At 40.0% G+C, this 24,866-nt stretch overlaps 5 protein-coding genes across 10 annotated transcripts; 3 read left to right on the forward strand and 2 right to left on the reverse strand.

The window, feature by feature from the left end:
* The first annotated feature begins 8,353 nt into the window (after positions 1-8,353).
* Positions 8,354-10,899, forward strand: LOC133726742 (F-box/kelch-repeat protein At3g27150). 5 transcript variants are annotated; one of them, XM_062154351.1, is made up of 3 exons: positions 8,484-8,806; positions 8,913-9,002; positions 9,406-10,899. In XM_062154351.1, the coding sequence occupies exon 3, from the start codon at positions 9,453-9,455 to the stop codon at positions 10,713-10,715; it is 1,263 nt and encodes a 420-aa protein (XP_062010335.1). In that variant the 5' UTR covers positions 8,484-8,806; positions 8,913-9,002; positions 9,406-9,452; the 3' UTR covers positions 10,716-10,899. The 5 variants fall into 5 exon arrangements, with proteins under 5 accessions (XP_062010336.1, XP_062010335.1, XP_062010332.1 ...); XM_062154352.1 differs by lacking the exons at positions 8,484-8,806; positions 8,913-9,002 and adding an exon at positions 8,354-8,476; XM_062154348.1 differs by lacking the exon at positions 8,913-9,002 and having other exon boundaries at positions 8,485-8,806.
* Positions 10,900-11,618: 719 nt separating this feature from the next.
* LOC133726744 (large ribosomal subunit protein uL22y-like) lies at positions 11,619-13,521 on the reverse strand. Its single transcript, XM_062154353.1, has 7 exons — positions 13,384-13,521; positions 13,256-13,292; positions 13,115-13,155; positions 12,712-12,942; positions 12,517-12,619; positions 12,344-12,411; positions 11,619-11,856 (listed from the first exon to the last, which is right to left on the reverse strand). The coding sequence occupies exons 1-7, from the start codon at positions 13,384-13,386 to the stop codon at positions 11,788-11,790; spliced, it is 552 nt and encodes a 183-aa protein (XP_062010337.1). The 5' UTR covers positions 13,387-13,521; the 3' UTR covers positions 11,619-11,787.
* A 47-nt stretch (positions 13,522-13,568) lies between these two features.
* Positions 13,569-17,121, forward strand: LOC133726741 (SWI/SNF complex component SNF12 homolog). 2 transcript variants are annotated; one of them, XM_062154346.1, is made up of 3 exons: positions 13,569-13,720; positions 14,336-16,184; positions 16,718-17,121. In XM_062154346.1, exons 2-3 carry the CDS (start codon positions 14,593-14,595, stop codon positions 16,788-16,790), a joined length of 1,665 nt encoding a protein of 554 aa, XP_062010330.1. In that variant the 5' UTR covers positions 13,569-13,720; positions 14,336-14,592; the 3' UTR covers positions 16,791-17,121. The 2 variants fall into 2 exon arrangements, with proteins under 2 accessions (XP_062010330.1, XP_062010331.1); XM_062154347.1 differs by having other exon boundaries at positions 13,573-13,720; positions 14,345-16,184.
* Positions 17,122-17,834: 713 nt separating this feature from the next.
* Positions 17,835-22,176, forward strand: LOC133726745 (ATPase family AAA domain-containing protein FIGL1). Its single transcript, XM_062154354.1, has 13 exons — positions 17,835-18,149; positions 18,492-18,633; positions 18,746-19,135; positions 19,474-19,712; positions 19,818-19,945; positions 20,033-20,151; positions 20,228-20,320; positions 20,627-20,728; positions 20,908-21,010; positions 21,157-21,240; positions 21,319-21,414; positions 21,506-21,633; positions 21,717-22,176. The coding sequence occupies exons 1-13, from the start codon at positions 17,872-17,874 to the stop codon at positions 21,816-21,818; spliced, it is 2,004 nt and encodes a 667-aa protein (XP_062010338.1). The 5' UTR covers positions 17,835-17,871; the 3' UTR covers positions 21,819-22,176.
* A 343-nt stretch (positions 22,177-22,519) lies between these two features.
* Positions 22,520-24,363, reverse strand: LOC133726746 (cytochrome P450 94B3). The gene has a single exon (XM_062154355.1). It carries the CDS (start codon positions 24,208-24,210, stop codon positions 22,675-22,677), a length of 1,536 nt encoding a protein of 511 aa, XP_062010339.1. The 5' UTR covers positions 24,211-24,363; the 3' UTR covers positions 22,520-22,674.
* Positions 24,364-24,866: the final 503 nt, after the last annotated feature.

Raw genomic sequence — 24,866 nt, forward strand, 5'->3', positions numbered from 1 at the left:
GAGGGAGAGAAAATTAGAGAGAGAGAGAGAGAGAGAATTAAAAAGAGGGAGAGAAAATAAAAAAAAGAAGAGAAAAATAATAAAAAAAGAGGAAATGAGGGTATAATAGTCCTTTCGGATCATTTTGGACTTGTTATATGAGAATTAGAGAGTATAAGGACTATCTAGTTTAATTTAAAAGGCGAGGGACTAAACTGTTTTTCAGGGAAAAGTTTGAGGAGTAACAAGTATTTAATCCTTAAAAATATTTGATAAATAAAACAAACAAGCGCGCAGACATCTTTATTTAGAGTTAAGGATATCCAGGTTTAGAGCGTGGCATCTTCTCTAAAACTGGTGGTCATTAAACTAGTAAATAGGAACTAGTTTTTGACTTTGTCAATGGGAACCCAAAGGCTTCCTAGGCCCAAGATAAACCTCTTCGGTGCATGTGAAATGCTCCAACTGTGCATTGCAGCACAGTGCCTCGCCACTTTGACAGCTTCGGGGTTCGAACCTAGGTTGGGGAGCACACCCAACTAGGCAAGAACCACTAGGCCACTTGCAGTGGTTAGGAACTAGTTAATTAGCTTTATCGATATTCTTGGTCAGCACAATCCGACTAGGACCGATGTAATGGCCATAGAAATAGCTACTATATTCAAGTGTTACTCTTCTTGATCGTTGCTAATTGCAAATCTTAAATTATTATTTTGTTGCTGTTGCTCATTGATCTACGATCTAGACCAACTCTAAAGTACCCCCAAATATTATTATACAACTACAGCTGATAATTAAAAAAACTAGCTAGAAGAATGATTATGGAGAGCACATCAGCATCATACGTATGGATACGACCAGTCCTTCCCGTGGTAAATTATGTTAATGAACAGTGACTTGGGATAATTAAAGGCAACTTTTTGGTTTCAAATCATACATACTTGGGTAGTAATATTGTTCTAAACTCGAGGTTTTTACTTTTCAGTTCATTTCAGTAAAGGATATATATAATAATTTCCTGGGCAATTCAAAACACAGCCCCTAATGGGGCGATGACTAATACAAAATCACTAGCCGTCTTCTTCTTGTCTCATTTTGTGGATATATATATTATACATATAGTGTTCTAGAGCACGTATATATGATTACCAAAGAAAAAGAGCTAATAATTATGTTGAGAAACTAATCTATACTATTGAGTGTGTTTGGATGAGGGAAAAAATAATTGAATTTAATTGAAAGTGAGGATTTCATAATTCCTACAAGCTAATTCCCTCGTTTGGCATTATCAGATTGGAAATTTTAAATTTCTCTGGAAAAAAACAAAGGAATTCATTATTTAAATTTCTCACTTCAATTTCCACCCAAATAGGTGTCATTTACGAATTTTTTTACAGTATTCAATTTTCATTTCCAAAACAAGGCTTTTTTCTATTTTATTTTTTTATTTATTTTAAACTTTCTTAATTTATTACACATTTCAAATCCTAAATTTTTTTTTGACAAGAAGAATGGATTTCATTCATAGCAAACACGGGCAAGAATGGCCCAGTACATAGATCCCAACAAGGGGATAGGTGCCATTACACTTGAGACAATTCCGCTCCTTTTGCAGGAGCCTAGCAAAATAACATAATTCTAAACTAGAATAATAGCAGACAAAGTTTCTCGGTGCCAATGCGCTCAATTGCGGTACACCAAAGAACTTTGCACCTAGATGTGTAGAATCACCGATCATTCTGTAGGCAAAGTACCAAAACTATGATCCCTAAATACATAGGGAATTATTGAAAGTAAACAAAGCTACTAACATAGAGTAGGGCTTAGGCCAAAACCCTAGCCCAAAATAGCCAAGATCCAAGATCTCCAAACGGAAAGGCCCACTCAAAGGCCCAGGCCGAGCTTGCTCCAGCCCCGCATCCATCTCCAATCCTGAGACCCCGCGCGCAGTTCCAAAGAAGCTTCGCATGAGACCGCTCCACTGTGATCCCCGCCGCCACGAAATAGACCACCGCAGAAACGTGCAGCCTCCACCTCCCTCACACCGAAGCCACCTCAATCCAGTACCCCGCCAACCCACGCCACCGCAGATCTTGAGTCTCAAATCCCTGCAACCGTCGTCCGTCGAAGAAGCCCAAAACTGAGTTCCACCAAAATCGCAGACGCAAAGCCACCAGAACCTGAGATGCAAACCAGAGACCGAAATTCAAACCCACCTGCAAAAAAATTTCGAGCAACCCCCGCCCAGAGATAGATCGTATAGTGTAATCCCCGTCCGGCAGCGGCGTCGGCGAGCCCAAAGGCCAGCCTAGAGCCACCACCGGACGAAGAAAGTGATCATGCAAAAAGCCGCCACCGGCTGTGCTTAGGGTTTTTGTCGAGGTCCCCTCACAGTAGTATTGTCATATATTCCCGTATCATTTCAAATCCTAAATAGATACAAACAAACAATAGAAATTGCAATTAATGAAATTTTAGATTGATGGAGTTAAAGATTCCATCATTTATAAATTCCTACGGATTTCATAATTTTCTCATCCAAACGCACCGTTATTAAGAGAACCCACTTTGTCAGTCAAAGTAGGTGTGAAATAACGTAAATATCCTTAAACTATAGTTTAATTTAAAATAGTCTTTAATATATGAGGGATATTATGGTAAAAAAAACAAAATATAAATGAAAATAAAAATTCAGAAAAAGTAGGAAATGATAACTTCTCATCCCACATTCTACATATATAACTTCTCAATCCCACTATCTACAGATATAACTGTCCACATCTTACAGATGTAATTTTTTTTCCCCTATGAAAAGTAAAAATAAAAATAAAAACAAAAACTGTCAATAAAGACTAGTTATCTTTTAAGGTTTCACCCCTAATATATGGGGCGATGACTAATACAAAAGCACTAGCCGTCTTCATTTTGTCTCATTTTGTGGATATATTATACAGATAGTGTTCTAGAGCACGTATATATGATTATCAAAGAAAAAGAGCTAATAATTATGTTGAGAAACTAACTATCTTTTAAGGTTTCACTAAAAACAAATCTTCTGCCATGTGTATGGCATGATCTAAATCTTTTTTTTTTTTTTTTTTTTTGAAGAAAAAAGGAAAATTTCAAGGAAAAGCCCCTTAGGCAATCAAAGTTAAGCAAATCTAGATTAAGGGCCGAAGACGCAGCAACAAGGACTCACTTGACCCAAATCATCAGAGTAGGAAGGTAGGGCTGCAAATAGACTCGATACAGCTCGTATTCGGCTCGATTTTAGCTCGTTCGGCTTGTGTTCGTAAAATAAATGAGCCGAGCTTGAGCTTAATATTAAGCTCGATAAAAAAACAAGCCGAGCTTGAACAAGGATATATTCGGCTCGTCTAGCTCGTAAGTAGCTCGTATTTTTCATGAGTAGTTCGAACTTGTTAAAACTCGACTCGTTTGTTAAACCTCGACTCATGAAAATTTATAGTATAAATAAAAATATTTTAATCTCAAAACTTTAATTCATTTTGTTACCTTCTTTTTCAATTGGAAGAGAATCTGAGAATTTAAGTAAAGTATATTACAATAATCAAATTTGGATTATTATTTTAAATTTTATTTCTTCCTTTTTTATCTTTATAATTTAAAGTCAAATGAGCCAAGCCGAGCCTATTCAAGCTCGAGCTCGTCCAATAAATCGAGTCGAGCTGAGCCTAGCTCGGGCTTAAGAAAAATATTCAAGCCGAGGCGAGCTTGAGCATGGAAAAAAAAAATTCAAGCTTTAGCCCAGCTCGAGCTTGATAAAAAGTAAATGAGCCGAACATGATCCCCTTAGTATTCGCTCTGACTCGGCTCATTTGCACCCCTATAGGAAGGTTGTGGCCACAAGAGATAATAGCATATGCCAAGAAATTAGCTTCCCAAAAGATATGAGAGAAGGAGATGGACTCAAAGGAAGAAGCTATCATTCTGATATCTCGGACGAGAGACTTGAGCTTCTAAGGAATTTCACAGATGCCCTTAATGCAATTAATAACAAGCAAGGAGTCACCTTCAACAAGGACATGCTTGTAGTTAAACCGAAGGGCAGCTTGAAGGCTATTCTTAAGCGCCGAGCACTCAGATAAAGGGACACTTGATCGAGCGACCAAGATCTAAATCGTTAATTTTTTATTGACGTAATATATAAATGTAAAACTAGTTAGCCTGCAGAGATGAGACTCCGACCACACTAAGAATGCAAAACAATTCACTCGTCATGACCAATGCAATTTTATGTATGTATAATGATGTATATCAATTTGGAAAGAACACAAGAACTTTGTAAATATGTACACATGCATAATTAAGTCACCAAAATTCCATCCTTAATATTACTTTTTTCTTTGAAAGAGATTGAACAATTAAGTGTATATTGGTGGAAAAGAAAAAGTGCATTTGACAATGGTGTGAATCCTCAAAGGAGAGTAGCTAGTGATATATGATCTCCAAAAGTGGTTTTATTTTTACTTTTTTCCTTCATGATCACTAAGATCACCAATGTGGTTTTTTTTTCCTCTCTTTTCAATTACAAAGAATAGATTCAAAAAAGATATCAAAACCCTAGGAGAGTATTTCTCTCAACTTAGTCTTCTACGGCGCCCTAGCCTCTTGCTATCGTTGCCTCCTCTCCATGGCCTCCATAGATGCTGTAAACAGCAAGTTTTGCTGCTTCTCTTGCTCTCACTTTGGGTGGTAGCGCCCCGGATCTAGGAAAGATTGGCGGTGGCCCTGTGCGCAGGTCCTCCCAATCTTTTCTACTTGGCAAACCTTTGACCCAGAAGCCGGTGGATCCCAAAGCTTTCAAAGCTCACTTTCATCGTACTTGGATGGTGGACAAGGAATTTAGGGTTCAGGAATGACATATTCTTGTTCTCTTTTGAATCGGTGCATGATCGCAATAAGGTGCTTCGAGGTGGGGTTTGGTGTTTTGATCGATCCCCAGTTTGTTTAGAAGAGTATGATGGCATCAAGCCTCTTCATGAAGTCCAGTTTAAGTATGTTTGTGTTTGGGTTAGGGTTTTAGAGATCCCTCATTTGTATGAAGAACCTGAGAACTTCACTCTTATCGGTAATCTTTTGGGTGGCTTCTTGGATTACGATAAGAAGGAATTCAAGAAGGGATTGATTCGGATCTTGGTTACTCATGATATCTCCAAACCAGTCTTACTTGAGCGTAAAGTTTTCTTGGATGTTGGTGTCGAACCTGTGCTACAGTTTCAATTTGAGCATATGAAAGGGAGATGTTCACAATGTGGTCTGATCACACATGCTGGGATTTCGTGTGAGGAGCCAAACACTACAGTTTCGGCACCTAGGATTTTAAGCTTTCCAGGACCATCGACCTCAAGAGGTTCGTTTTCCTTCTCAGCTCAGAATAAACGTGATGTCTTCACTGCTTCCTCCTTCATTCCCAAGAAGAAGAAGCCCTCTATTCACCGAGTGGAGCGACACGTTCCCACCTCTGCTTCGCCTACGGGGCCGCCCACTGTCTCGGCTTCGGATGTAGGCACTAATGAGAATGTTGTCTCGGTGATGGAACACGGCCTGGAACAGAATCAGAGCTCGGGGATGGTGTCTGTTGGTGTGTCTGATCCTAGAATTGTTGAAGCTGCAGGTGTGATGCCGGTGGCGAAACAGGATGTGTTGGCTTCTAAGAAAAGGGATCGTAGTGGTGGCTGCAATCCCTCTCCAAAGAAGTTCAAGACCATTTTAGGTGATAAGATCCTAACCTTGCAAGCTGATGCACTGAGATTGATCGAAGATGATAATGATGTGCCTCTTGTCACTCTGAAGAAGAAGACGGGTAGACCGCTTGGAAGTAAGAACAAGAGCCAACGTGCCAGCAAGAAGCCTGGTGTTGCCCCCCTGAGACTCACCTATCCTGCAGTTGGGGGTTCGGTTTCTAGCCCTAGAGATAAGGGCAAAGGAAAGCTTTCCTGGTCTTCTTGCCTACTACCTGAAATTTGGTCTTCTACTACTTTCTTCTTAGTTTTCTCTAGTTGTACACCAATTTAGGTCTCTAGGCTACTAGGTTTACTATATAAAGAGAGGTTAGTAGTGAGGATTTGATTTCTTGTTGTTTATGCTCAATAAGTGAGCGCATGTGTTAACAGTGAGGGTCACCTTTCTTTTGATTGGCGGCTTGTGCCATTTAGTTTTTTGGTATGAGACAACATCTGATGTACGTGCCTTCTGGCCATGGATAAGTAATGAAATTATCTATTTAAAAAAAAAAAAAAAAAAAAAAAGTTTCAACACTACTAGGGAAAACATATCTCACACAACCACTACCAACTTGATCAAAAAACAAAACATTAGCAGCATATAGCAGAAAAGAATCCTTCAATAGATAACCTATTCCAAGACTACGGACATAATTCTAGTCACAATTGCACTTGCCACAATTTTTTTCTCTTGATTTTAATGTGTTTTGAGAGTTAATTCGTGAGATTCTAACAATAATGACCGATGTTATGCAATGATATTTAGAATATGAAACATTTACATCAAATAAATAGGAAAAAGAATTTAAAATAACACATCTTTGAAATAAATTCCATGTACCAAACAAAAGGCCAAATTCCACCAATATAATCGGTTCATAGCTGTATTATAAGTATTTGAAGACATGCAGTCTTGTGGAGAGTCTTTAGAATACAGACTTGCTCACTTAAATAACATTTTTAAGGGGATGTACTAACTTGAGAAAAATTATGTTTTTTCCTCTAACCCTCGTTAGAGGGTTCTCTCGACGGCGGCTAGTTGGCGGCGGTCTTGTACCTGCGATTGAGCAGGGGGTTTCTCCTCTCTTTCGTCTTTTCCTCGTGGGTGACAGCGGGCTTGCTCGGCGTTCCTTCGTGTTCATAGGCTATGGTCTCTTGCTTTTAGTTGTTCTCGCGGATGGGGTTTGCGGGGATGGAGATCGGAAGCCCGATCTGGTGTTGGATTGGTTCAAAATCCGTGATCCTCAAGTTGGGAGGATTGGGGAAGGGTTGAAGCTTGGGGCGGGTTGGTTGAAGGCACCTGGAGATAGTTGGAAGCCTGTTATTGGTGACGGGGATTGGTGGGATCCAGATTGGCTGGATCGTTCTTCCCCATCAGACGGTGGCGGCGGATCTTTAGGTGTGTTGGACGGCAGCGATGATGGTTCGGTGGATTGGTCATGGCACTCTTCTAACGTAGGTGCTGACGAGTATGCTTTTGACATCATCGCTGTTGGCCGGGATACCATTGGGGGTGATCAGATGCAGAGTTTGGTTGGCGACGGAGGCAGCGGCGGTTGGACTGTGGTGGCGGACGTCCGAGTCCCTGTTCTTGCTAGGGTCTGCCCTAGTTGGGCCGAGTGGGCTTGTACCAGGAAGAAGACTGCTTTCTGACTCCTTTGGGCTCCTTTGTGGGCCTTGGTTTCAGTGTGGGCTTGGATAGTGTGGGCTCACATAATTTTTAAGTTTGTATTTTTTATTCTAGTGGGTTCTCATCCTTTTTTACAAAATGATGATGAGCCTATGTTTTTCTTTCTTTGAGTGGGGAAGATCGACAAGAAACAAGCAGCCTCGTAGGTAGTTTATTGATTTCGGGGTTACTTAGTTTCTTGTTATTGCGCTTAATCTAAAAATGTGGGTGTGCTAGGGGTATGCTAAGTAGTATGCTCGTGTGAGGGTGTGCTAGGGTTGTGTGCTCTATGTAATGGCTTCTACTGACGGTTCTCTGGGCAAGTCATTATTGTACTGCTTGCTGAAATGTTGAATAAGATTGACATTTTCACCTAAAAAAAAAAAAGTATTTGAAGACATTAAACACCATTTGTTTTTTTGCTAAATATCGATTTCTTCCAAGTTCTTCCTTCTTGTGTACTTGGATTTGTCATTAGTGCCTTGTATCCATAATTATTCACTATGGACTCCATTATAGAGCAACAAAAACGGAAACCAAATTCAAATCCTTGGTAAATCTTAAGATAAACGACAGCTAACTCACCTGAATTTGGCCATTTCCACAATTTAGAAAACTCCAACTTGTTACGTACAGAAGGAATCTGTTCATCAACTTTGACACCCTCAACGACGCGTCGCTGGAAACAATGCCTTCTGTGGTAGGAGCGTGTCCCCACGCCCTTTCAGTTGGGGTGGACCTAGAAAACCCTAGCATGCACAATATTTTATTTTATAATCTTACAAATAGGAAACTGACTCCTGCTGGCTTTCCTAATCACCCAGAACAGAAATAGAAAAAAGGCAGCAAAAGAATAAGGAAATGCTGGTAATGGTGGTGGTGGTGGTGGTGGTGCTAGTGTGGCTATACCTTTCATGGTGATGAATGATGATATTATAATTAATAAATATATATTTGTTCTGTGTGGTAATATTATATTTTAGGGTATTATACTCTTTACTTCAAGTCGAACTATTTCATTCCTGCCACATGTGCACTACTACTGTTCTGCTGCTGCTGCTGCTGCTGCTACATTAATATGGTAGTTCCTCTTGTAATCTCATCATCAATCTACTCTGGGCCTTAATGGCCTCCCTTCCTTTCCTCTACCTTCTCTCTTCTCCTCCTTTGCTTCAAGTTCTTATTGGTTTTCAACTATTACCACCTCCCATCCCTAAGTTCAAGCCTTAGTTATTCAAAAAAAAGTTCAAGCCTAAAGCCTTTTTTAGACTTTGGCAGACAACCTTATTCTTCTTTGACTTCTTCTTCTTCTTCTCATCTTCATCCTCCTCCTCCTCCTTAATTTTTGCTTTATTCTATAACCGGGGTCTTTACTTCTTTGCTTTGACTTTGACAGTTTGACTCCCTGCTGGTACTCACTCTGTCTCTTTGTCTCTATGTTATGGTATTTCATTGGCTAAGATCTCTCGGCATTTATGGAACTGTCACTGTTTTTTTCCATTCTTGCTCAATTTCAGGCACCATTATTTTATAGATTGTCCTTTGAAAATTGACTGTGATACTGTTTTCGACTTACATGTTCATCTGGGTGATTATGTACCATACATGTAAGATTATCTTCTTTAGCTTTTGATATTTACCTCTGCAGAAGTTTCGTTTCTTGAGTTTCTTCTCATATAGGTAACTACTCTAGTTTTTGTTTGTATAATGACAGTCAAAGTTTTGAACTTTGATGATTCGAAGAATAAAAGTGATTGATTTGTCTCATTTTCCTAGCCGTGAAATTTCTTGGACAAGCTAAGCTTAGCTCATAGAATCAGATTCCTTCCTTGAGAAAATTCTTGTCAAATTTTATTCTAATGAAGTCCTTGTCAACCCATTAATCGCATTGTTGTCGTCTCTCTGTTCTGTTTCTGATTTAATTATTCATTCATTCATTCATTCATTCATTCATTCATTCATTCATTCATTGCTGATGATTGATCATTTCTTGGATTTTGTCTGTTGCAGTTTTCTGAAATCAGTGTCTGAAGTTTTGAAGCTTTTTCTGATCAACAATGTCCAAAGAAAGCAGGGATTCTAACCTGGGTGATTTTGGGCTAGGTTACCATACCAGCCCTCCAGAAAAGGTTAGGAGAAGATCAAGCATGAGCAGCAGCTTTGATGGAGTTTCATTTTCATCCAAGGAGTTCATGCAGTTTGATTGTGCCTTAACCTTATCACTGGGTACTAATATAGTGCCTAAACCGAAGGATGCAGATTATTGTTACTCAATCCCTCCCCTCATTGAAGAGGTGGAGGCGTTGATCTTGGCCCGGGCTCCCAGGTCTGAGTACTGGAAGTTCTTCTTGGTGAACAAGCGCTTCTTGGCACTTTTGAAGAGTGGAGAGCTGTACAAGATCAGGAGTGAACTCGGGCTCAAAGAGCTGTCTATTTTCGTGTCCCCTTGCGGGGAGAGAAAATGGTGGGAATTCGACAGGCAGTTCAAGTCCTGCAGGAAGCTCCCTATCTTACCCGCGGATGAAACTTTCATCCGCGGTGATAGGGAATCGCTTTGTGCAGGGACTCATCTGCTAGTCTCTGGCAGAGAAATTGAGGGGCTTGTTGTGTGGAGGTATGATATGGAAGCAAACATTTGGTCAAGGGGTCCTTCCATGATCAATCCAAGGTGCTTGTTTGCTTCTGCTACATGTGGTTCCTATGGATATGTAGCCGGTGGGTTTGGAATGGTAGCAACAGGTTGGGAAGTTATGGATTTCGCCGAGAGATACATTCCGCAGACTAAATCCTGGGAGCCTCTTCCAAATATGATCAAAAAGAGAAGGTATTGCTCTGGCTGTTACATGGACAACAAGTTTTATGTGATTGGCGGGAGAGACCCTGATGGAAGAGGTCTCAGTTGCGCAGAAGCCTTTGATATGGAGAAGAAGACATGGGAACTGATCCCAGACATGTTAGAAGTAGATGATGCTCAAGACCAAACTTTGAATAACCAATCCCCGCCTCTCATTGCGGTTGTGAACAACGAGCTCTACTCACTCGAAACCCGCACAAACGAGCTCAAGGTGTATATGAAGAGAAGCAAATCATGGAAGAAGTTGGGAACTGTTCCGGTGAGAGCTGATACTACTCTAGGATGGGGAATAGCTTTTAAGTCGCTGGGGAATGAGTTACTTGTCATACAATCTTCACAATATGGTCCTTCTCTGCTATACACTTGCTGCCCTAATCCAAATGCTGAGGAGTTGCAGTGGGAAGCTCTTGAACATGGCAAAAACCCTACCTGCTTCATCGTCAATTGTTCTGTCATTGCAGCTTGAACTCGAAGGTCGCTTAGTCTGGAAGACTAATCTTAGGAGTGATTTCTATCTTGCCCTTTGGCAAGTGTTACTTAAATAAGGCTCGTCATGACTACAAGCCATTTGAGTTTGTTTGAGTAGCTCTTCTATGCCGGTGTGTTTCCTCTTATTTTCCAGTGTTATCGTTATATTACTATTAGGTCTGCCTCCAAGTCTTTCTTTAGAACTACGCGCATCATGAAAGTAAGCAATCATTCAGTTGCTTGATGTTTGGTTCATGTAACTGAACAAATTAGGGGAACACAAAAGTGCCACCAAGATATAAAGAAAGCTGATGACGAAAGGGTGTACGAATTAGTATCACATAATGAGCATAGCATCATATAGTGCTAAACTTAGCAAGCATTCGAATGGTGGTGAGTGGTGACATATAAAGCATGTTGATTTGTCTAAAAAGGCCCTCTTTTTGTGAAGGGAACTAAACAGATGGAAACTGCAATCTTTGAGGAAGAGGAAAGAATATCTTCAAGTCATCTAACATGTGTCAAAACTCTATTTACCCTTTCCGAGAGGCCAGGAAAATCAAAAGGAACGCTCTACTGGCAGCTAAAGCAAAGTTATCCTAGGCCCAAGCACTAATGAAAAGGCAATTGAGCTGTATTGCCATTGCCTTTCTTAAGCAAAAGATTAGGTAAATTTCTGTCAAGAAACAGGTCATACCACTGCATCATACCCCAAATCTTTGCTGGTTTCTCAACAAAACCATGCCTCACATTGTATTGCCAGCAACGGCTACCACCGTTATATACTAATTACCGGTTGTGCTGTAAGCTTATGTGGGAGAGTGGAATTTATAACAAAGATGCATCAAAAGAACAAAACCCCCAGACTAGGATTCAAAATTTGAAAAACATTCTACGCAGGAACCATAAAGGCTAAGAGTTTCATCCACACATGACATGAAACGAAAAGTTGATAAACAATATTCGGTGACAAAATTCTTGATCAATGAATATTTGAAAACTGAGATATTCTAGGAAATACCAAGTGGATAATATAGCAAATGATTTCTAAACTCTTTGGACCAAACATCTCAAGAAGATGCACCGCTGTGTAGGGCTTGACCTTTCCTTGATTTCCGGGGAGCCAATTGAGTGTCAGGCTGCAAGACAAGAGCAATTAGCAGATAGTTCATATGAGATAAACAATTGACATAATGTCCAACAAATTAATCAATTGCAGAAAGTTCTATTCTAATTCATTTTCAAGGAGCAGTGATAACTAGCGATTCTTTTAAATTTGAATAACATGACTTCAGTAAATCTAATTTTATCTAACCCTACATGTCCATGTCCAAATATCGGCAAAAGGAAGATGCTCAAGTTTATGAATACAGTAACTGACTAGCATATGGACTCTTTGCTTAAAGCTTACTAAAGCCTTGAAAGAACAAGTTCCATTTAGTCGAAATGATGGTAATGATAAAAGTCTCATCTGACGACTTCTCAAATAGTAACACCATTTAAAAACATGACGGGTTTTATGTACTAATCTAAATAATGCCAGAAACAAACAGCAACTTTCAGTTCAAATTTTGTTTTTCCTTTATATTTGACCCTTAGTAACTGAACATTAAATTTGTAGATTACCTCTTTTTTCACTGCCTCTTCTTTCTCTGACAAAGTCAACTCAATATGGCAAGGAGATGACATATAAGCTGCAAAGTAACGACAAATTTCATGTAAAAGTTAATTAAGAGTCCGTCAATCATACAAAATAATTCCCACTGCTAAAGAAAATGACAGGGGAAAAGAAAACTCACGGTTGATTCTCCCATGAGCACGATATGTGCGACGCCTTTGTTTCATAGCCTGGTTGACCTGAATGTGAGAGACATAAAGCGAATCCACATCCAGCCCTTTCACCTACATAACATAACAAGGGCAAGTATCAGTTTGTGCCAAGTAAACAGAAGCATTTAGCAAAGAAGCGAAAACCAGCAAGGAGAGACATTTACCTCAGCATTGCTCTCGGCATTCTTGAGCAAATCGAGAACAAACTTGGCAGACTTAACGGGCCAGCGTCCTTGACCATTTGAATGGCGGTTCTTTGCCTGAGCAGTTCGACCAACACCACGGCAAAACCGGCGAAAGGGAATGGCTTGCTTGTGAGCTAAAACATCTTCCAAGTAACTCTTCGCCTTTGCCAATTGCAACTTCCTGATGGCCTGTGCGGTCTCTCTCGTGTTCTAACAAATTAGCGAATCCAAACTATCAGCAATCAAACAAATCTAACTTCTAACCACACCACAACCCAATTTCATTACAGTTCGCAGCTAAAAATCTATCTTCCAACAAATGAATTCTCAAATGTAAATGCAAAACCCACCAAAAGAACGTTAATATTTTCAGAAAGCATACCTTGAAATGAACTCTCAGATCCGAGCCTCTGGCCTTGCAGGCTGAGATAAAATGCACAAACAAAACTTAATCAAGAACAACACTAAATTTCAATTATGCAATCAGCTCATTGAAGACTAAAAAATAAAAAATAAATCTTACACTTGGTGGGATTATCAGGCTCCTTGGAGTACTTCACCTACACCATCAAAGTTAAAAAAAAAACTACAATTCAGATTCACTGATCCAGGTAAGACGAAAGCTTGCATAAGTATGTGAGCAAGATCTACCATTTTCAGTTGCTCGGCGGCAGAAGAAAGAGCTTCTTCTACGTTTAGGGAAGTCCGAAATGGAGCGAAACTCGAACAATTTTTTAGGGTTTTAGTCCTTGAAGCGAGAAGAAGCCTGGGCTGGGCTTTTGGGCTTTGAGAAAGGCCCAGTGTTGTTTAAGGAAAAAGAAAATAAAGAAACGGACTTTTCGTATTATATGAGAAGGAAAAAAATAGGAGAAGAAAAAAACAGGGAGCGAAATAAAAAAAAAAACAGAGCAGAAAGAGCTGACTGGTATCAGGTGGAGGGCAACCAAAACGAGCGCCCTTTGGGTCTGGACTGTTTCTACTACACACTGTAAGTAAGACTTGCTCTTGATTCGTTTCAGTTTCCTTAGCGGTGTGTAAATAATTGGCAGTTTCTGGTTAGTATTACGATGTATAGATTCTGGGTGAAATTTGCTCTTCTTGTCTATAATTGCTATTCATTTCCCTAAAGCATACATGTTGGATCAATTATAGGCAAAACCCTCATGTAGAGTTACTGGTTTTGGTAGTTTATTGACGCATTAGGGTTTGATTAGTGTTTGTTTTGAAATTTAGGGTTTTTGTGGAGTGAACAGTGATGTCCTGTGAAATTTGGGGATATTACGGATTTGGGTCTTTGGGCTTCTGCTCTGCTAGTTGGAAATGCCTATTTGAGGTTTCGTTTTGAGTAATCTACATTTGCTGGGTTTATGCTCACAGTGAGAGTGGCTTCATTTCATTTCCTTAGCGGTCTTTGTAATTAATCGGCAATTTTTTGTTAGTATTACCATGTATAAATTCTCGGGTCAAATTCCTATTCTTGTCATTTGGTTATACTGAAATCATGCATCTTGGATCAATTATAGACAAAATCCTCATCTAGAATTACTGGTTATGGTACTTTATCGTGGCATTAGGGTTTGATTAGTGTTTGTTTTGAATTTAGGGTTTTCAGGTTTTGTGGAGTGAACAGTTCTCTCCTGCAAAATTTGGGGATTTTACGGATTTGGGTCTATGGGCTTCTGCTCTGCTAGTTGGAAATGGCCATTTGAGGTTTCGTTTTGACTATTCAACATCTGCTGGGTTTAAGGTCACAGTGAGAGTGGGAGAGTTTGGCTACTCTGGTTTGTGGAACAGCTTTGTGAGGCTGTGTGTGGAAAATTATACTCAGGTTTCAGATTTTTTGTCTAGTTAGTGCCAGCAATGTCAATGAACAATAATAACCCACCTAAGAATCTTGGAGCGTCTTCGTCGCCCTTTAGAAATTCCGGGATGGTGGCCCCATCTATGTCTGCAAACCCTTCGTTTCCGCAATCACAGGCTCAAGCACAACTTGGGGCTGGTTTTCAAGCACAATTTCAGCTCTCCCAAGCCCAGGCGATTGCGCAAGCTCAGTCGAAAGCTCAAGCACATGCACATGCGCAAGCACAGGCTCAAGCTCAAGCACATCATGCCCAGGCTCAGGCTCAGGCGGCTCACGCCCAATTCCAGGCTCAGTTACAGGCTCAGGCGATGTCCCTTAACCAGAACCAAGCAGGTTCCATGGGGAATTCACCCTCATATTCCACACCCGGAAGTGGAAGTGTGAAGCGCTTCCCTCAAAAACCTCCAGTGCGCCCTCCTGGTCTTTCTCCTCCAAACATGATCTCACCGATTAGAACCATGGACCTCTCAGCTGCTAATCGTAAAAAGAAGCAGAAGCTTCCCGACAAACAGCTACAGGACAAAGTAGCCACCATATTGCCTGAATCTGCTCTATACACCCAGCTTCTTGAGTTTGAGGCTCGTGTTGATGCTGCGCTTACAAGAAAGAAAGTTGACATCCAAGAGGCTCTAAAAAGCCCCCCTTCCATTCAGAAAACACTTCGCATTTATGTTTTTAACACTTTTGCCAATCAGGTTCGCTCAATTCCACAGAAGCCAAATGCTGAGCCCCCTACTTGGACGCTTAAGATAGTTGGAAGGATCTTGGAAGATGGGATTGACCCCGATCAGCCTGGAGTGGTCCAGAAATCAAATCCCTTTTACCCAAAGTTTTCATCTTTCTTCAAGAGAGTGACCATTTCTTTGGACCAGAGGCTATATCCTGATAATCATATCATTAACTGGGAACATGCAAGGTCACCTGCACCACAGGAGGGATTTGAGGTAAAGAGAAAAGGGGACAAAGAATTTACTGTGAATATACGCTTGGAAATGAATTATGCACCTGAGAAGTTTAAGCTTTCACAACCTCTGATGGAAGTTCTTGGTATTGAGGTGGAAACTCGTCCAAGGATAATAGCTTCAATCTGGCATTATGTGAAGGCTAGGAAATTGCAGAACCCAAATGACCCCTCTTTCTTTAACTGTGATCCACCTCTTCAAAAAGTATTCGGAGAGGAAAAGATGAAATTCACTATGGTGTCCCAGAAGATATCTCAGCATTTGTTTCCCCCACAACCTATACATTTGGAGCATAAGATGAGGCTTTCTGGGAATAGTCCAGCTGGAACAGCATGTTATGATGTGTTGGTAGATGTACCTTTTCCAATTCAAAGGGAATTATCTGCTCTATTGGCCAATTCGGAGAAAAACAAAGAAATTGACGCCTGTGATGAAGCGATATGTGGAGCTATCAGAAAAATCCACGAGCATCGTCGCAGGCGAGCTTTTTTCCTTGGATTTAGTCAATCACCTGTTGAATTCATCAATGCACTGATTGAATCTCAAAGCAAGGATTTAAAGCTTGTAGCTGGAGTAGCAAGCCGTAGTGCTGAGAAAGAGCGCCGGTCAGATTTCTTCCATCAACCATGGTAAGTTCTTCATCTTTTTGTCATGGTTGATCCTTGTGTTAAAAAAGCTATTATCACCTTGCTTTGGTATGCACATTAGTAGATTCATACAGATTAATATTTGCTGATCATGATTGACTGGATGTCGACCAATTTTTTTGTCCTAATTAATTAAAAAGGTAAGTAATCTTTTATTCACTCTGTCAAATGTACTTAATTGCTCCTTCTAAGGTAAAGCCATTGCTGGTTATGTTTGTGCTATATAATGCTCCAGAAGGGGTTTTATTTATTTTGTTAGATCACGTGTCTAATTGACTTACCCCCCTTGGATTCTGCCAGTTATTATTATGTCGCATTACTGATATGACCCGGTAAAAGTTTTTATGTTCTTTTCTACATTTGAATTATGCCATTTATTGGTTGAAGTCTCAAAAATCACATTTGACTGGTTTGTGACCTTGAGTTGTATAAGTATAATCATGTGAGCACCTGTTTACTTCAAAGAATACTAGGGTGAACTGCTTATCAAATTTTGCTTGGGTGGATACTTGCAGGGTTGAAGATGCTGTTATCCGCTATTTGAATCGGAAGCCAGTTGCAGGAAGTGATCATCCTGGAAGCACATGAGGTGACTGTTGAGCGTTCTTGTGCATGTGGTGCAATGCTTGGTATTCTTTAGCAGCAGCTAGACTTTCCAGAATATGTAGGAGATTATACAATTGGCTTTTCTTTGTAGGGTCGGGAGGATGCTGCTGCACATTATATAGCTTGTTTAACCATCAATTTTCCATGTACTTGATCTACTGCTGATTACGCTTAATGTGATGTAATTTATGCTTTAGAATATTTGCTGCTTTAGAATCCATTTTACTTTCTTGTTAAATTGACATGTCTAAGTGTCTGGAAATGACTATCTGGATGTGAAATCAAATTGGCATTGGAGAGTATTTGCTGCAAAGTTCTGTTTGGTCACATATCCTACCCTAGTTGATAATCATCTCATGTAGAAACACCAACTATTGAGAGTTTGAGACAGGATTCATGGAATTTCACCCAAGTTAGCTGAGCTGCAAATTCTTTATGTTTGTGTTTGTTGTTGTATTTTGTTTCAGAGTTTTAGTTTCAGTGGTGCGAGTTAATCATATTATGACTGGGATCCAACTTTCGAATTTTTTTCTACAAAAAAAAAAATGTCTAAAATCATCGTTTTCACTTCGGACTATTACACAGTTTTTTAGTTAAAATTATATGTTTTTATTTTCTTGGCAAAATTTTTCCAAACTCAAATCATGATTTTTAAGCAATCATATAATTTGATGAATCTAAAAGACTTGATTTTTTTTTTTATGATATTCCAAATTCAAAATATTGAGAGAATTATATATATATATATAAAAACAAAAAAAAGCAATTGGGTCCAGACATTTAAGGTTCATAACTTAAGCAATTCTTAAAAATCATATTTTACCAACGGTGGAGATTATGACACACCAAAATTTCAAAAATAAATGATGCCTTGCATCACACCTCTAATATTTTCAATTTGAACTAGTGACCATCTGGGGATTATTTGGAAGCCAAATGGGTCAAAACTGAAATTTAAGCAAAACAAAGGACCAAAAATTTATTTATAACAAGATAAAAAGTTAAAAACCCGACCTCACAATTTTTCAAGGACCTAGAGAGAAAGAGAGAGAGAGAGCGCGAAATGGCGGGAAAGGAGGAACCGAACTCCGGCGAAGAGGTCTGCTGGAGAAAGCAAGTCGGCGATAAACTAAACCGCCTTCAGTCCCTTCTCTTCGGAGCCGAACTCGCCGCCGAGAGAAACGACTTCTCCTCCGCTCAGATATTCTCTCTTCGTCTTCTCGGCTTTCTCGACTCACAGTCTCACTCTCAGCTCGACCGCGCTTTCGTCAGCCCTATTCGCCGCGAAGCCGTCTCCAAGCTCGGAGAGGCCCGCCGTGCCCTCACTTCTGATTCCGATCGGTACGGCTATCTCTATTTCCCTCTCGGAGCTTCGATTTTACTTCGAACCCTAGCTGTCTGTGTTTTCAATCCTCCATTTTCAAACTTGATTTCTTGTTTTATAATGTGCTAGAGATTGAACATAATGTGATTTTTTTGAAGAAGTTATGGAGTAGTTGAATCAATTTTAGTTTTAATTACTGGATGAATCAAAAACTGGATTGTGAGTTCATATTGAGGGCTTAAATCTGGTCATGGAATTTGCAATTTCTGTGAGTGTAGATTCGTATCGAATCGCCATTACATATGCAGGTTGATATTTGTCGTTGAGATGTTAATCATTTGAACACTATCTGCATACAGCAAAGCTTTCGAGCAAGCGAAAAAAGATCCTGGTTTTGTTTTCCGCACAAAGGGAGATATTGACATTGGGAGGATTAAACAGTCAAAGTACTTTCAGGCTCTTCTTCAGCAGCCTAACAATGGAAAGGTTGTGAATGATTTGGTATGACTTCCCCCTGATTATGCATATAGAAAACATTTTTCGTTAATGTTATTGTGTGGTAGTATGCTTATTAGGATTTGGTGCGGTAACCAAAGTTAACTGTATGTCTTAGGGAGATCAACTGGAGAGGCGGGACAAATTGGCTAGCAAGTTATCAAAAGCTATGACACAAACTAAGTTGACATCATTGTACAAAAACAACATTGGGACGGCAAGTAAGGACACATCCCGTAGTTCTTGGGCTCCTAAAAGTAACAGCTCTGAGGACTGCACTATTGTGGAAAAGCGTCACTCTCATCACAACCGTAACAGCAGTCATAGTACCTCATCTTTTCAAAAAGTTGAAGAGGAAGAAAGAGCTCATGGGTATCCCTTAGGCCCTAAACGTGTACACAGGGAATTTAATAGCCCCATTATTGATAATATGAAGTCCCCATCAGCCAATGAAGATGCTAAAGCCGATGTTTCTGGCAATGGATTTGTAACTGCCAAAGCCAAATTGGTATCTATCATGTTTCTGCTAAACCTTCCTCTTTTATTATAGGCATCTTTTAGAAGCATTCTTTTGAATTAACTCCTTTCTGTCCATTTTTCTATGTTATTGGTATACGAATAATTGATTCATACTTTTGGCATATGAATCGTAGAGGGTAGGAATTTATCACCAGCTAATTGAAGTAGAAGCATTTCCATAGTTCATACATATTAATGATGTGGTTGTGGAACTTACTTGCCTATATTGAGACTCCGGCTGCCTTTCTCTTTAAGTTTTTGTATTTCCTTTTCTTTGCACTTTATCCGCATGTAGCAATTTTGATCAGAATCTTCTTTGTTGACTAGGAAATGGATGTAAGGCAAAGGCGAGGGTTAGCTGCATCATCAAATGCTTCTGTCTCTCCTCAAAGTGATAACAGTGTTGCTAATAGGGGTTTTAGCACGAGATCATATGGTGTTTCACGTCGAGGTGTCCGCGGTAATTTTATTCCTCCCGTCAGATCTAATGGGGGCAATGTTGGGAATATGACTTCAAAAATTGGTGGAAAGTCGGATGATGCATTAGATGACTCAACTAGGAGCTGGTGAGTGGTGTAACCTGATGCTGAATGCTGTTTGAAACTCTCTTACCCTATATTTGGATGATGAATATGCATTCATGTCCTAATTTATTCTTTTGTCTTTTTCAGTATGGAAATGCTCTGCGGTCCTGATGGGGAGCTCCCAGAAAAATTAAGGAACTTGGAACCTCGTCTTATTGAACATGTCAGTAATGAGATTATGGACAAGGATCCAAATGTTCGATGGAATGATATTGGTAAGATAAAGCTCAACTGTCTTCTGCATTTACAATTCTATACATATAGCTAAAGCTGTTCTGATTAAACTGTTGCCAATGTTTTAGCTGGCTTGGATCATGCTAAAAAGTGTGTGACGGAGATGGTTATATGGCCCCTGTTACGTCCCGACATTTTCAAAGGATGTCGTTCTCCTGGAAAGGGTCTTCTTCTCTTCGGTCCACCAGTAAGTATTGAATCTAAGGAGGGGCAGTAAAAGTTTTTCTGGCCAATGAACTATCTAATACCTGCACCTGTTTCAGGGAACAGGCAAAACAATGATTGGGAAAGCCATAGCTGGAGAGGCAAAAGCAACATTCTTCTACATCTCTGCCAGTTCATTGACGAGCAAATGGGTAAACGTTGATCTGTTTGCCTTGATTGTTAATTATTGTCTGCCATATCGTTTCTTTATTTTTTTTTCATCTAATTTGAATTATGTCGACCAATGTGGAACTACAGATCAAAGTCTATGATCATTGTAGTTTGTGAATTTGATCCTGATTTTCCTGCAAATGTTTAAATTATGGAGAAAGATGGTATTTATTGTACTGCTTCTTCTCAAGTCCCAACTTGTTAACCAGTTTTCTCTAATGTATATGTATGTATATTTATATCCTCAAAAACATACTTAGATTTGTATGTTTAACTGGTAACTGCAGATTGGTGAGGGTGAAAAGTTAGTTCGGGCCCTTTTTGGAGTAGCCAGTTGTCGGCAGCCAGCTGTAATTTTTGTTGACGAAATCGACTCACTTCTCTCACAGGTAAGACTTGCTCTAGCTCTTGAAGTTAAACTGGACATGGTATAAGCTGTCAGTATGTATGCTTTACAGGAAAAAATAAATCTCAGGGTATTGTATATTGGTTGACTGAATGAGCACCACAGTATCTCAGTCTATAAGTCCTTAATGCATTGAGCTGAGTTACGTCTGTGTGTTTGCAGCGTAAGTCAGAAGGTGAACATGAATCAAGTAGGCGACTCAAAACACAGTTTCTTATTGAAATGGAAGGCTTTGACAGTGGCAGTGAGCAAATTCTTCTAATAGGTGATTTGCTAAACCCCTTTAATCTCAGTTATCCTCTAATTTTAATGTTTTCTGTTTTATCATTTCTAGTTCAAGTTCTTTATCCTTTGATTCACTATCTTAACTCTGATTTCATTCTATCGTACAAATGTACATACATTTTCTAGGAGCAACAAATCGACCCCAAGAGCTTGATGAAGCAGCACGTAGGCGACTTACTAAGAGACTTTACATTCCGCTGCCTGCATCAGGTGCCAACTTAGCATGTTTGTTTTGACCCACATTGTTGCTATTGATTATGCGGCTAACCTGCTATTGATGTATTGAAGAAGCAAGAGCCTGGATAGTGGAGAATCTGCTGGAGAAGGATGGTCTATTCAAACTTTCAAGGGAAGATATTGATAACATATGCAAATTAACAGAAGGTACTGACCTCCTCCATTCAGTTGAGATCCAAAACTATTATAATTATCTATTGCATTTTCACAATCCGGAGTTTGTCGCATTGTTTTGCAGGGTACTCAGGATCAGACATGAAAAACTTAGTGAAGGATGCCTCTATGGGTCCTCTAAGAGAAGCTCTGAGACAAGGCATAGAAATAACAAATCTTAAGAAGGAGGATATGCGCCCGGTAACTTTTCAGGTAAAAAAACCACAGACTTACACAGCTCACTCAGCCTCCTTGTTATTTGTCCTGCATAATTATAATTTGGTTTTGTTTTATAGGATTTTGAGAGTGCATTACATGAGGTGAGGCCCTCTGTTTCCTTGAATGAGCTTGGTACCTATGATGATTGGAACAAGCAATTTGGAAGTTTGTCCCTTTAGGAATCAATCTGTTTTGTATATTGGTGAAACAAGGTGAGGAAAAAACAGGCATAATATGGACAATAATAGCATTTTTTGTTTTTTCTTTCACCAAAAACAGTAAATAGGCTAATATATAGTACTTTCTCTTAATAGAAACTTGGACCTATCCAACCGCACTAGATTCTCACCATTTCATCAATAGGAAAGTGGTCCATAATAAGGGATGGTTGATTTATACCGATTACAAGAGCTAGTATTTTTATGCTCATTTGTTTGCTTCCACTAAAGAAAGGACAGTGAGTCATGGGCATGTGAATTTTATCTTTCCAAACTCGAATCTACAATATTATTAATCTTGAAACAAAACTTTGACCTTGATACGTGTTTGCTCGAGCAGCTCACGATTTAAAATAATGTTTGACATTTGTGTTATTTGTGTCGGGATAGTTTTTAGGAGCTTTCTAAGATGTTTCTAGTGCTCATTTTATGTCACAATATATTGACATGTGAGATTACATATGTCGATTATCTCATATGTCGATTTTTCCTTAAAATGTGTGGTTATTCTTGCTCATAATAGGCTCGTGATTTATGCGAACTTTCTTAACATTTAAATGAGTGGCATTTGCTTAAGTAGGACTTCGGCAATTTCTTGTCGGATACCTAAGAAAAAAAGATAATGCAGATTGATTATGATTAGCGCACTAAAGACAGATACGTACAGAATTTTGTATATGATTTTTGTACATAATCATATTCTTGTGCTACACTAGAAATGAGGCATGTAAATAATAGCATGTTACACTGTCCAACAGCTGTTAAACTATTCAGAACCATTGACTCTCCTAGTTTAATCAGTTTCCCAGTCCTCTTCTCAGTTAGTCCCTCTCTTGCGGACCAGAACCTTCAACCCGCCGGCCATGTGGGCCGTCAGGCGCGGCACAAAAACTGGCTCGTCGGAGTAGACCGGTCTGATTTCGAACCGTCTGAGAATGGAAGCCATTACATATTTCATCTGAGTAAAAGCCATTTCCTTCCCAAGACAAACCCTTGGACCTGCTTGAAAAATCGGCAACTTGTATGGGCATACCTTTTTCAGCTCTGATCTCGTCTCCTTGTCCGGTTTGAGAAACCACCGGTCTGGCTTGAATTCCAGCCGGTCCTTCCCCCACAGCGACTCCATTCTTCCCATTCCGTAGGGAAAATAGGTCACTCTATCTCCGGCCCGGACATGAGTGCCATCCGGCAATAAGTCATGAACTTTGGCATGTTTTGAGTCCCAAGCCACAGGTGGAAAGAGCCTCATGGATTCGAAAAGGCATGCCTTTAATAATCTGAAATCCAATGACTCGAAATCCATCGTTCTTTGATTGTCTTCAATCTCTTTCACCAAATCTTCCTCTACAGTTTGATGGCGGGAAAGCAACCAGAAGAGCCACGTCATGGCTGCTGAAGTTGTGTCCCTCCCCGCCATTATAAAGCTTATTACCATGTCCCTTGTCACCTCGTCTTCATGTCCCGCCATTATTAACCGAGTTAGCAGATCTTGATCTTGATCTATACTAGTCCCGGAACTTTGATCATGATCAAGTTTCTGCCTCTTCGTCTCTATTATGTTCATGACATAGGCTTGTACTTCTTCCACCGCAGCTTTAAGTTTCTGCTCCGAACCAATCCCAAGCCACCTCTTGATCTTCCATATTATGAACACAGGCGCAGCCCCACGCATTGCACAGATCTCCGACGCCGTGTCGAAAGCCCTTGCGAGTTGTGGAACAGGCAAAGAGGGATCCAAAGAGCACCTCTCAACCCCCAAAAACACCTTGCAAATCACATTGAACGCGAATCTCCTCAGCAACTCCTGCAAGTCTACTACTTCTCCTTTCGTAGCTAGTGACTCCATCAATGGCAATAAGCCCTTTTCGACTTCTTCCTCCAAGCTGTTCATGATGTACTCACGCAAAGACTTCGTGCCGAACTCGTGGCTGGCTAACTTGCGCTGCGTGCGCCAAAGCTCGCCGTCCACATTGAATATTCCACATCCAAGAAAGTCTCCAAGGATTTCAGTGAAGGGTTTGCCTTTTGGGAAGTTGTTGAAATTGGTTTTCAGCATGTATTCGACATTTTCCTGGTTGGCTGTGACTATGGTACGTCGGGCGCCGAGCCGGCTCACGACGATGGTGCTGGTGGCCGAGTCCGCAAGGAGCTCGGTGTACCAGTCCAGTAGCCGGAAGCGGTTCTTGTAAAATGAGACTAAGCAACCAATGAGAGGATGGCTTGGAGGGCCGGAAAGCTCATAGGCTTCTCGCCGGAATTTACCAAAAATCACTTGCACCAGGAAGTAGAGAATCATTGAAAGGAAGACAAAGAATAGAGGGTGTGTGAAGAGCGACATGAATAATGCTTCCATCTTAACATGAACTGAAAAATGGGCAGAAGAGGGTGTTGGAAAGTCGACTTTATGTGCTTTCAACAAGTTGAGGCATACCGTCTTATAGGGTGTGAATTACTCTATTTCTTTATTTCATTTGCTACAGTTTACAGTGTGTGAACTGGATGTTTTTCTATTTGGTTGTTTTAATTCGTACGTATAAAATATGCATCTCAATAATAAAATTAAAACCAAGTACACACTACACAGTCGTCGGTGCACGTAAAACCAATCATGGACGAATTATTATATCCAGTTTTTCTGTTTTCTTCGAATCAGCTTGGTGAATATAATCTTATGAAATACTATGATTGTTTCTCTAGTTTGATTTTAAGGGTTTCCGTTGGGACAACCTCTCCCTCTCCTATAAAGGCATTTTCGGATTTAAAAGCGGTTGTTCTTATTAAAATTTCACAATTGAGATCCAGACAATCAGACAGTTGGTAGTTTATGATGCCTAACCTACTCCCTCAAGTGTAAGCTCATGTTTAATGCATTGGATGCCTACTATTTACATTTCAATTCAATTGATGTTGATCTGAGGATTCTTAAAGCGCAAATGTGACGCATATCAGCATATTAATTGAACAAAGTCCACTCCACCCAAGTCAAGCACTTCGGCCCTCAAATTAAAA

The sequence above is a fragment of the Rosa rugosa genome, chromosome 1, assembly GCF_958449725.1.
Source record: "Rosa rugosa chromosome 1, drRosRugo1.1, whole genome shotgun sequence".
Lineage (NCBI taxonomy): Eukaryota > Viridiplantae > Streptophyta > Magnoliopsida > Rosales > Rosaceae > Rosa > Rosa rugosa.

Bases quoted from the DNA above. Each gene is read 5' to 3' on its own strand.
- LOC133726742 (XM_062154352.1), top strand. From the start codon at position 9,453: ATGTCCAAAGAAAGCAGGGATTCTAACCTGGGTGATTTTGGGCTAGGT.
- LOC133726744 (XM_062154353.1), bottom strand. The intron at 12,620-12,711 runs GTAAATGTCTCT...TATGTTATGTAG, and splicing joins ATGCCGAGAGCAATGCTGAG to GTGAAAGGGCTGGATGTGGA. The intron at 12,412-12,516 runs GTGAGTTTTCTT...GTTACTTTGCAG, and splicing joins TGCTCATGGGAGAATCAACC to CTTATATGTCATCTCCTTGC.
- LOC133726741 (XM_062154346.1), top strand. From the start codon at position 14,593: ATGTCAATGAACAATAATAACCCACCTAAGAATCTTGGAGCGTCTTCG. The intron at 16,185-16,717 runs GTAAGTTCTTCA...GGATACTTGCAG, and splicing joins GATTTCTTCCATCAACCATG to GGTTGAAGATGCTGTTATCC.
- LOC133726745 (XM_062154354.1), top strand. From the start codon at position 17,872: ATGGCGGGAAAGGAGGAACCGAACTCCGGCGAAGAGGTCTGCTGGAGA. The intron at 19,713-19,817 runs GTGAGTGGTGTA...TGTCTTTTTCAG, and splicing joins GATGACTCAACTAGGAGCTG to TATGGAAATGCTCTGCGGTC. The intron at 20,321-20,626 runs GTAAACGTTGAT...TGGTAACTGCAG, and splicing joins GTTCATTGACGAGCAAATGG to ATTGGTGAGGGTGAAAAGTT.
- LOC133726746 (XM_062154355.1), bottom strand. From the start codon at position 24,210: ATGGAAGCATTATTCATGTCGCTCTTCACACACCCTCTATTCTTTGTC.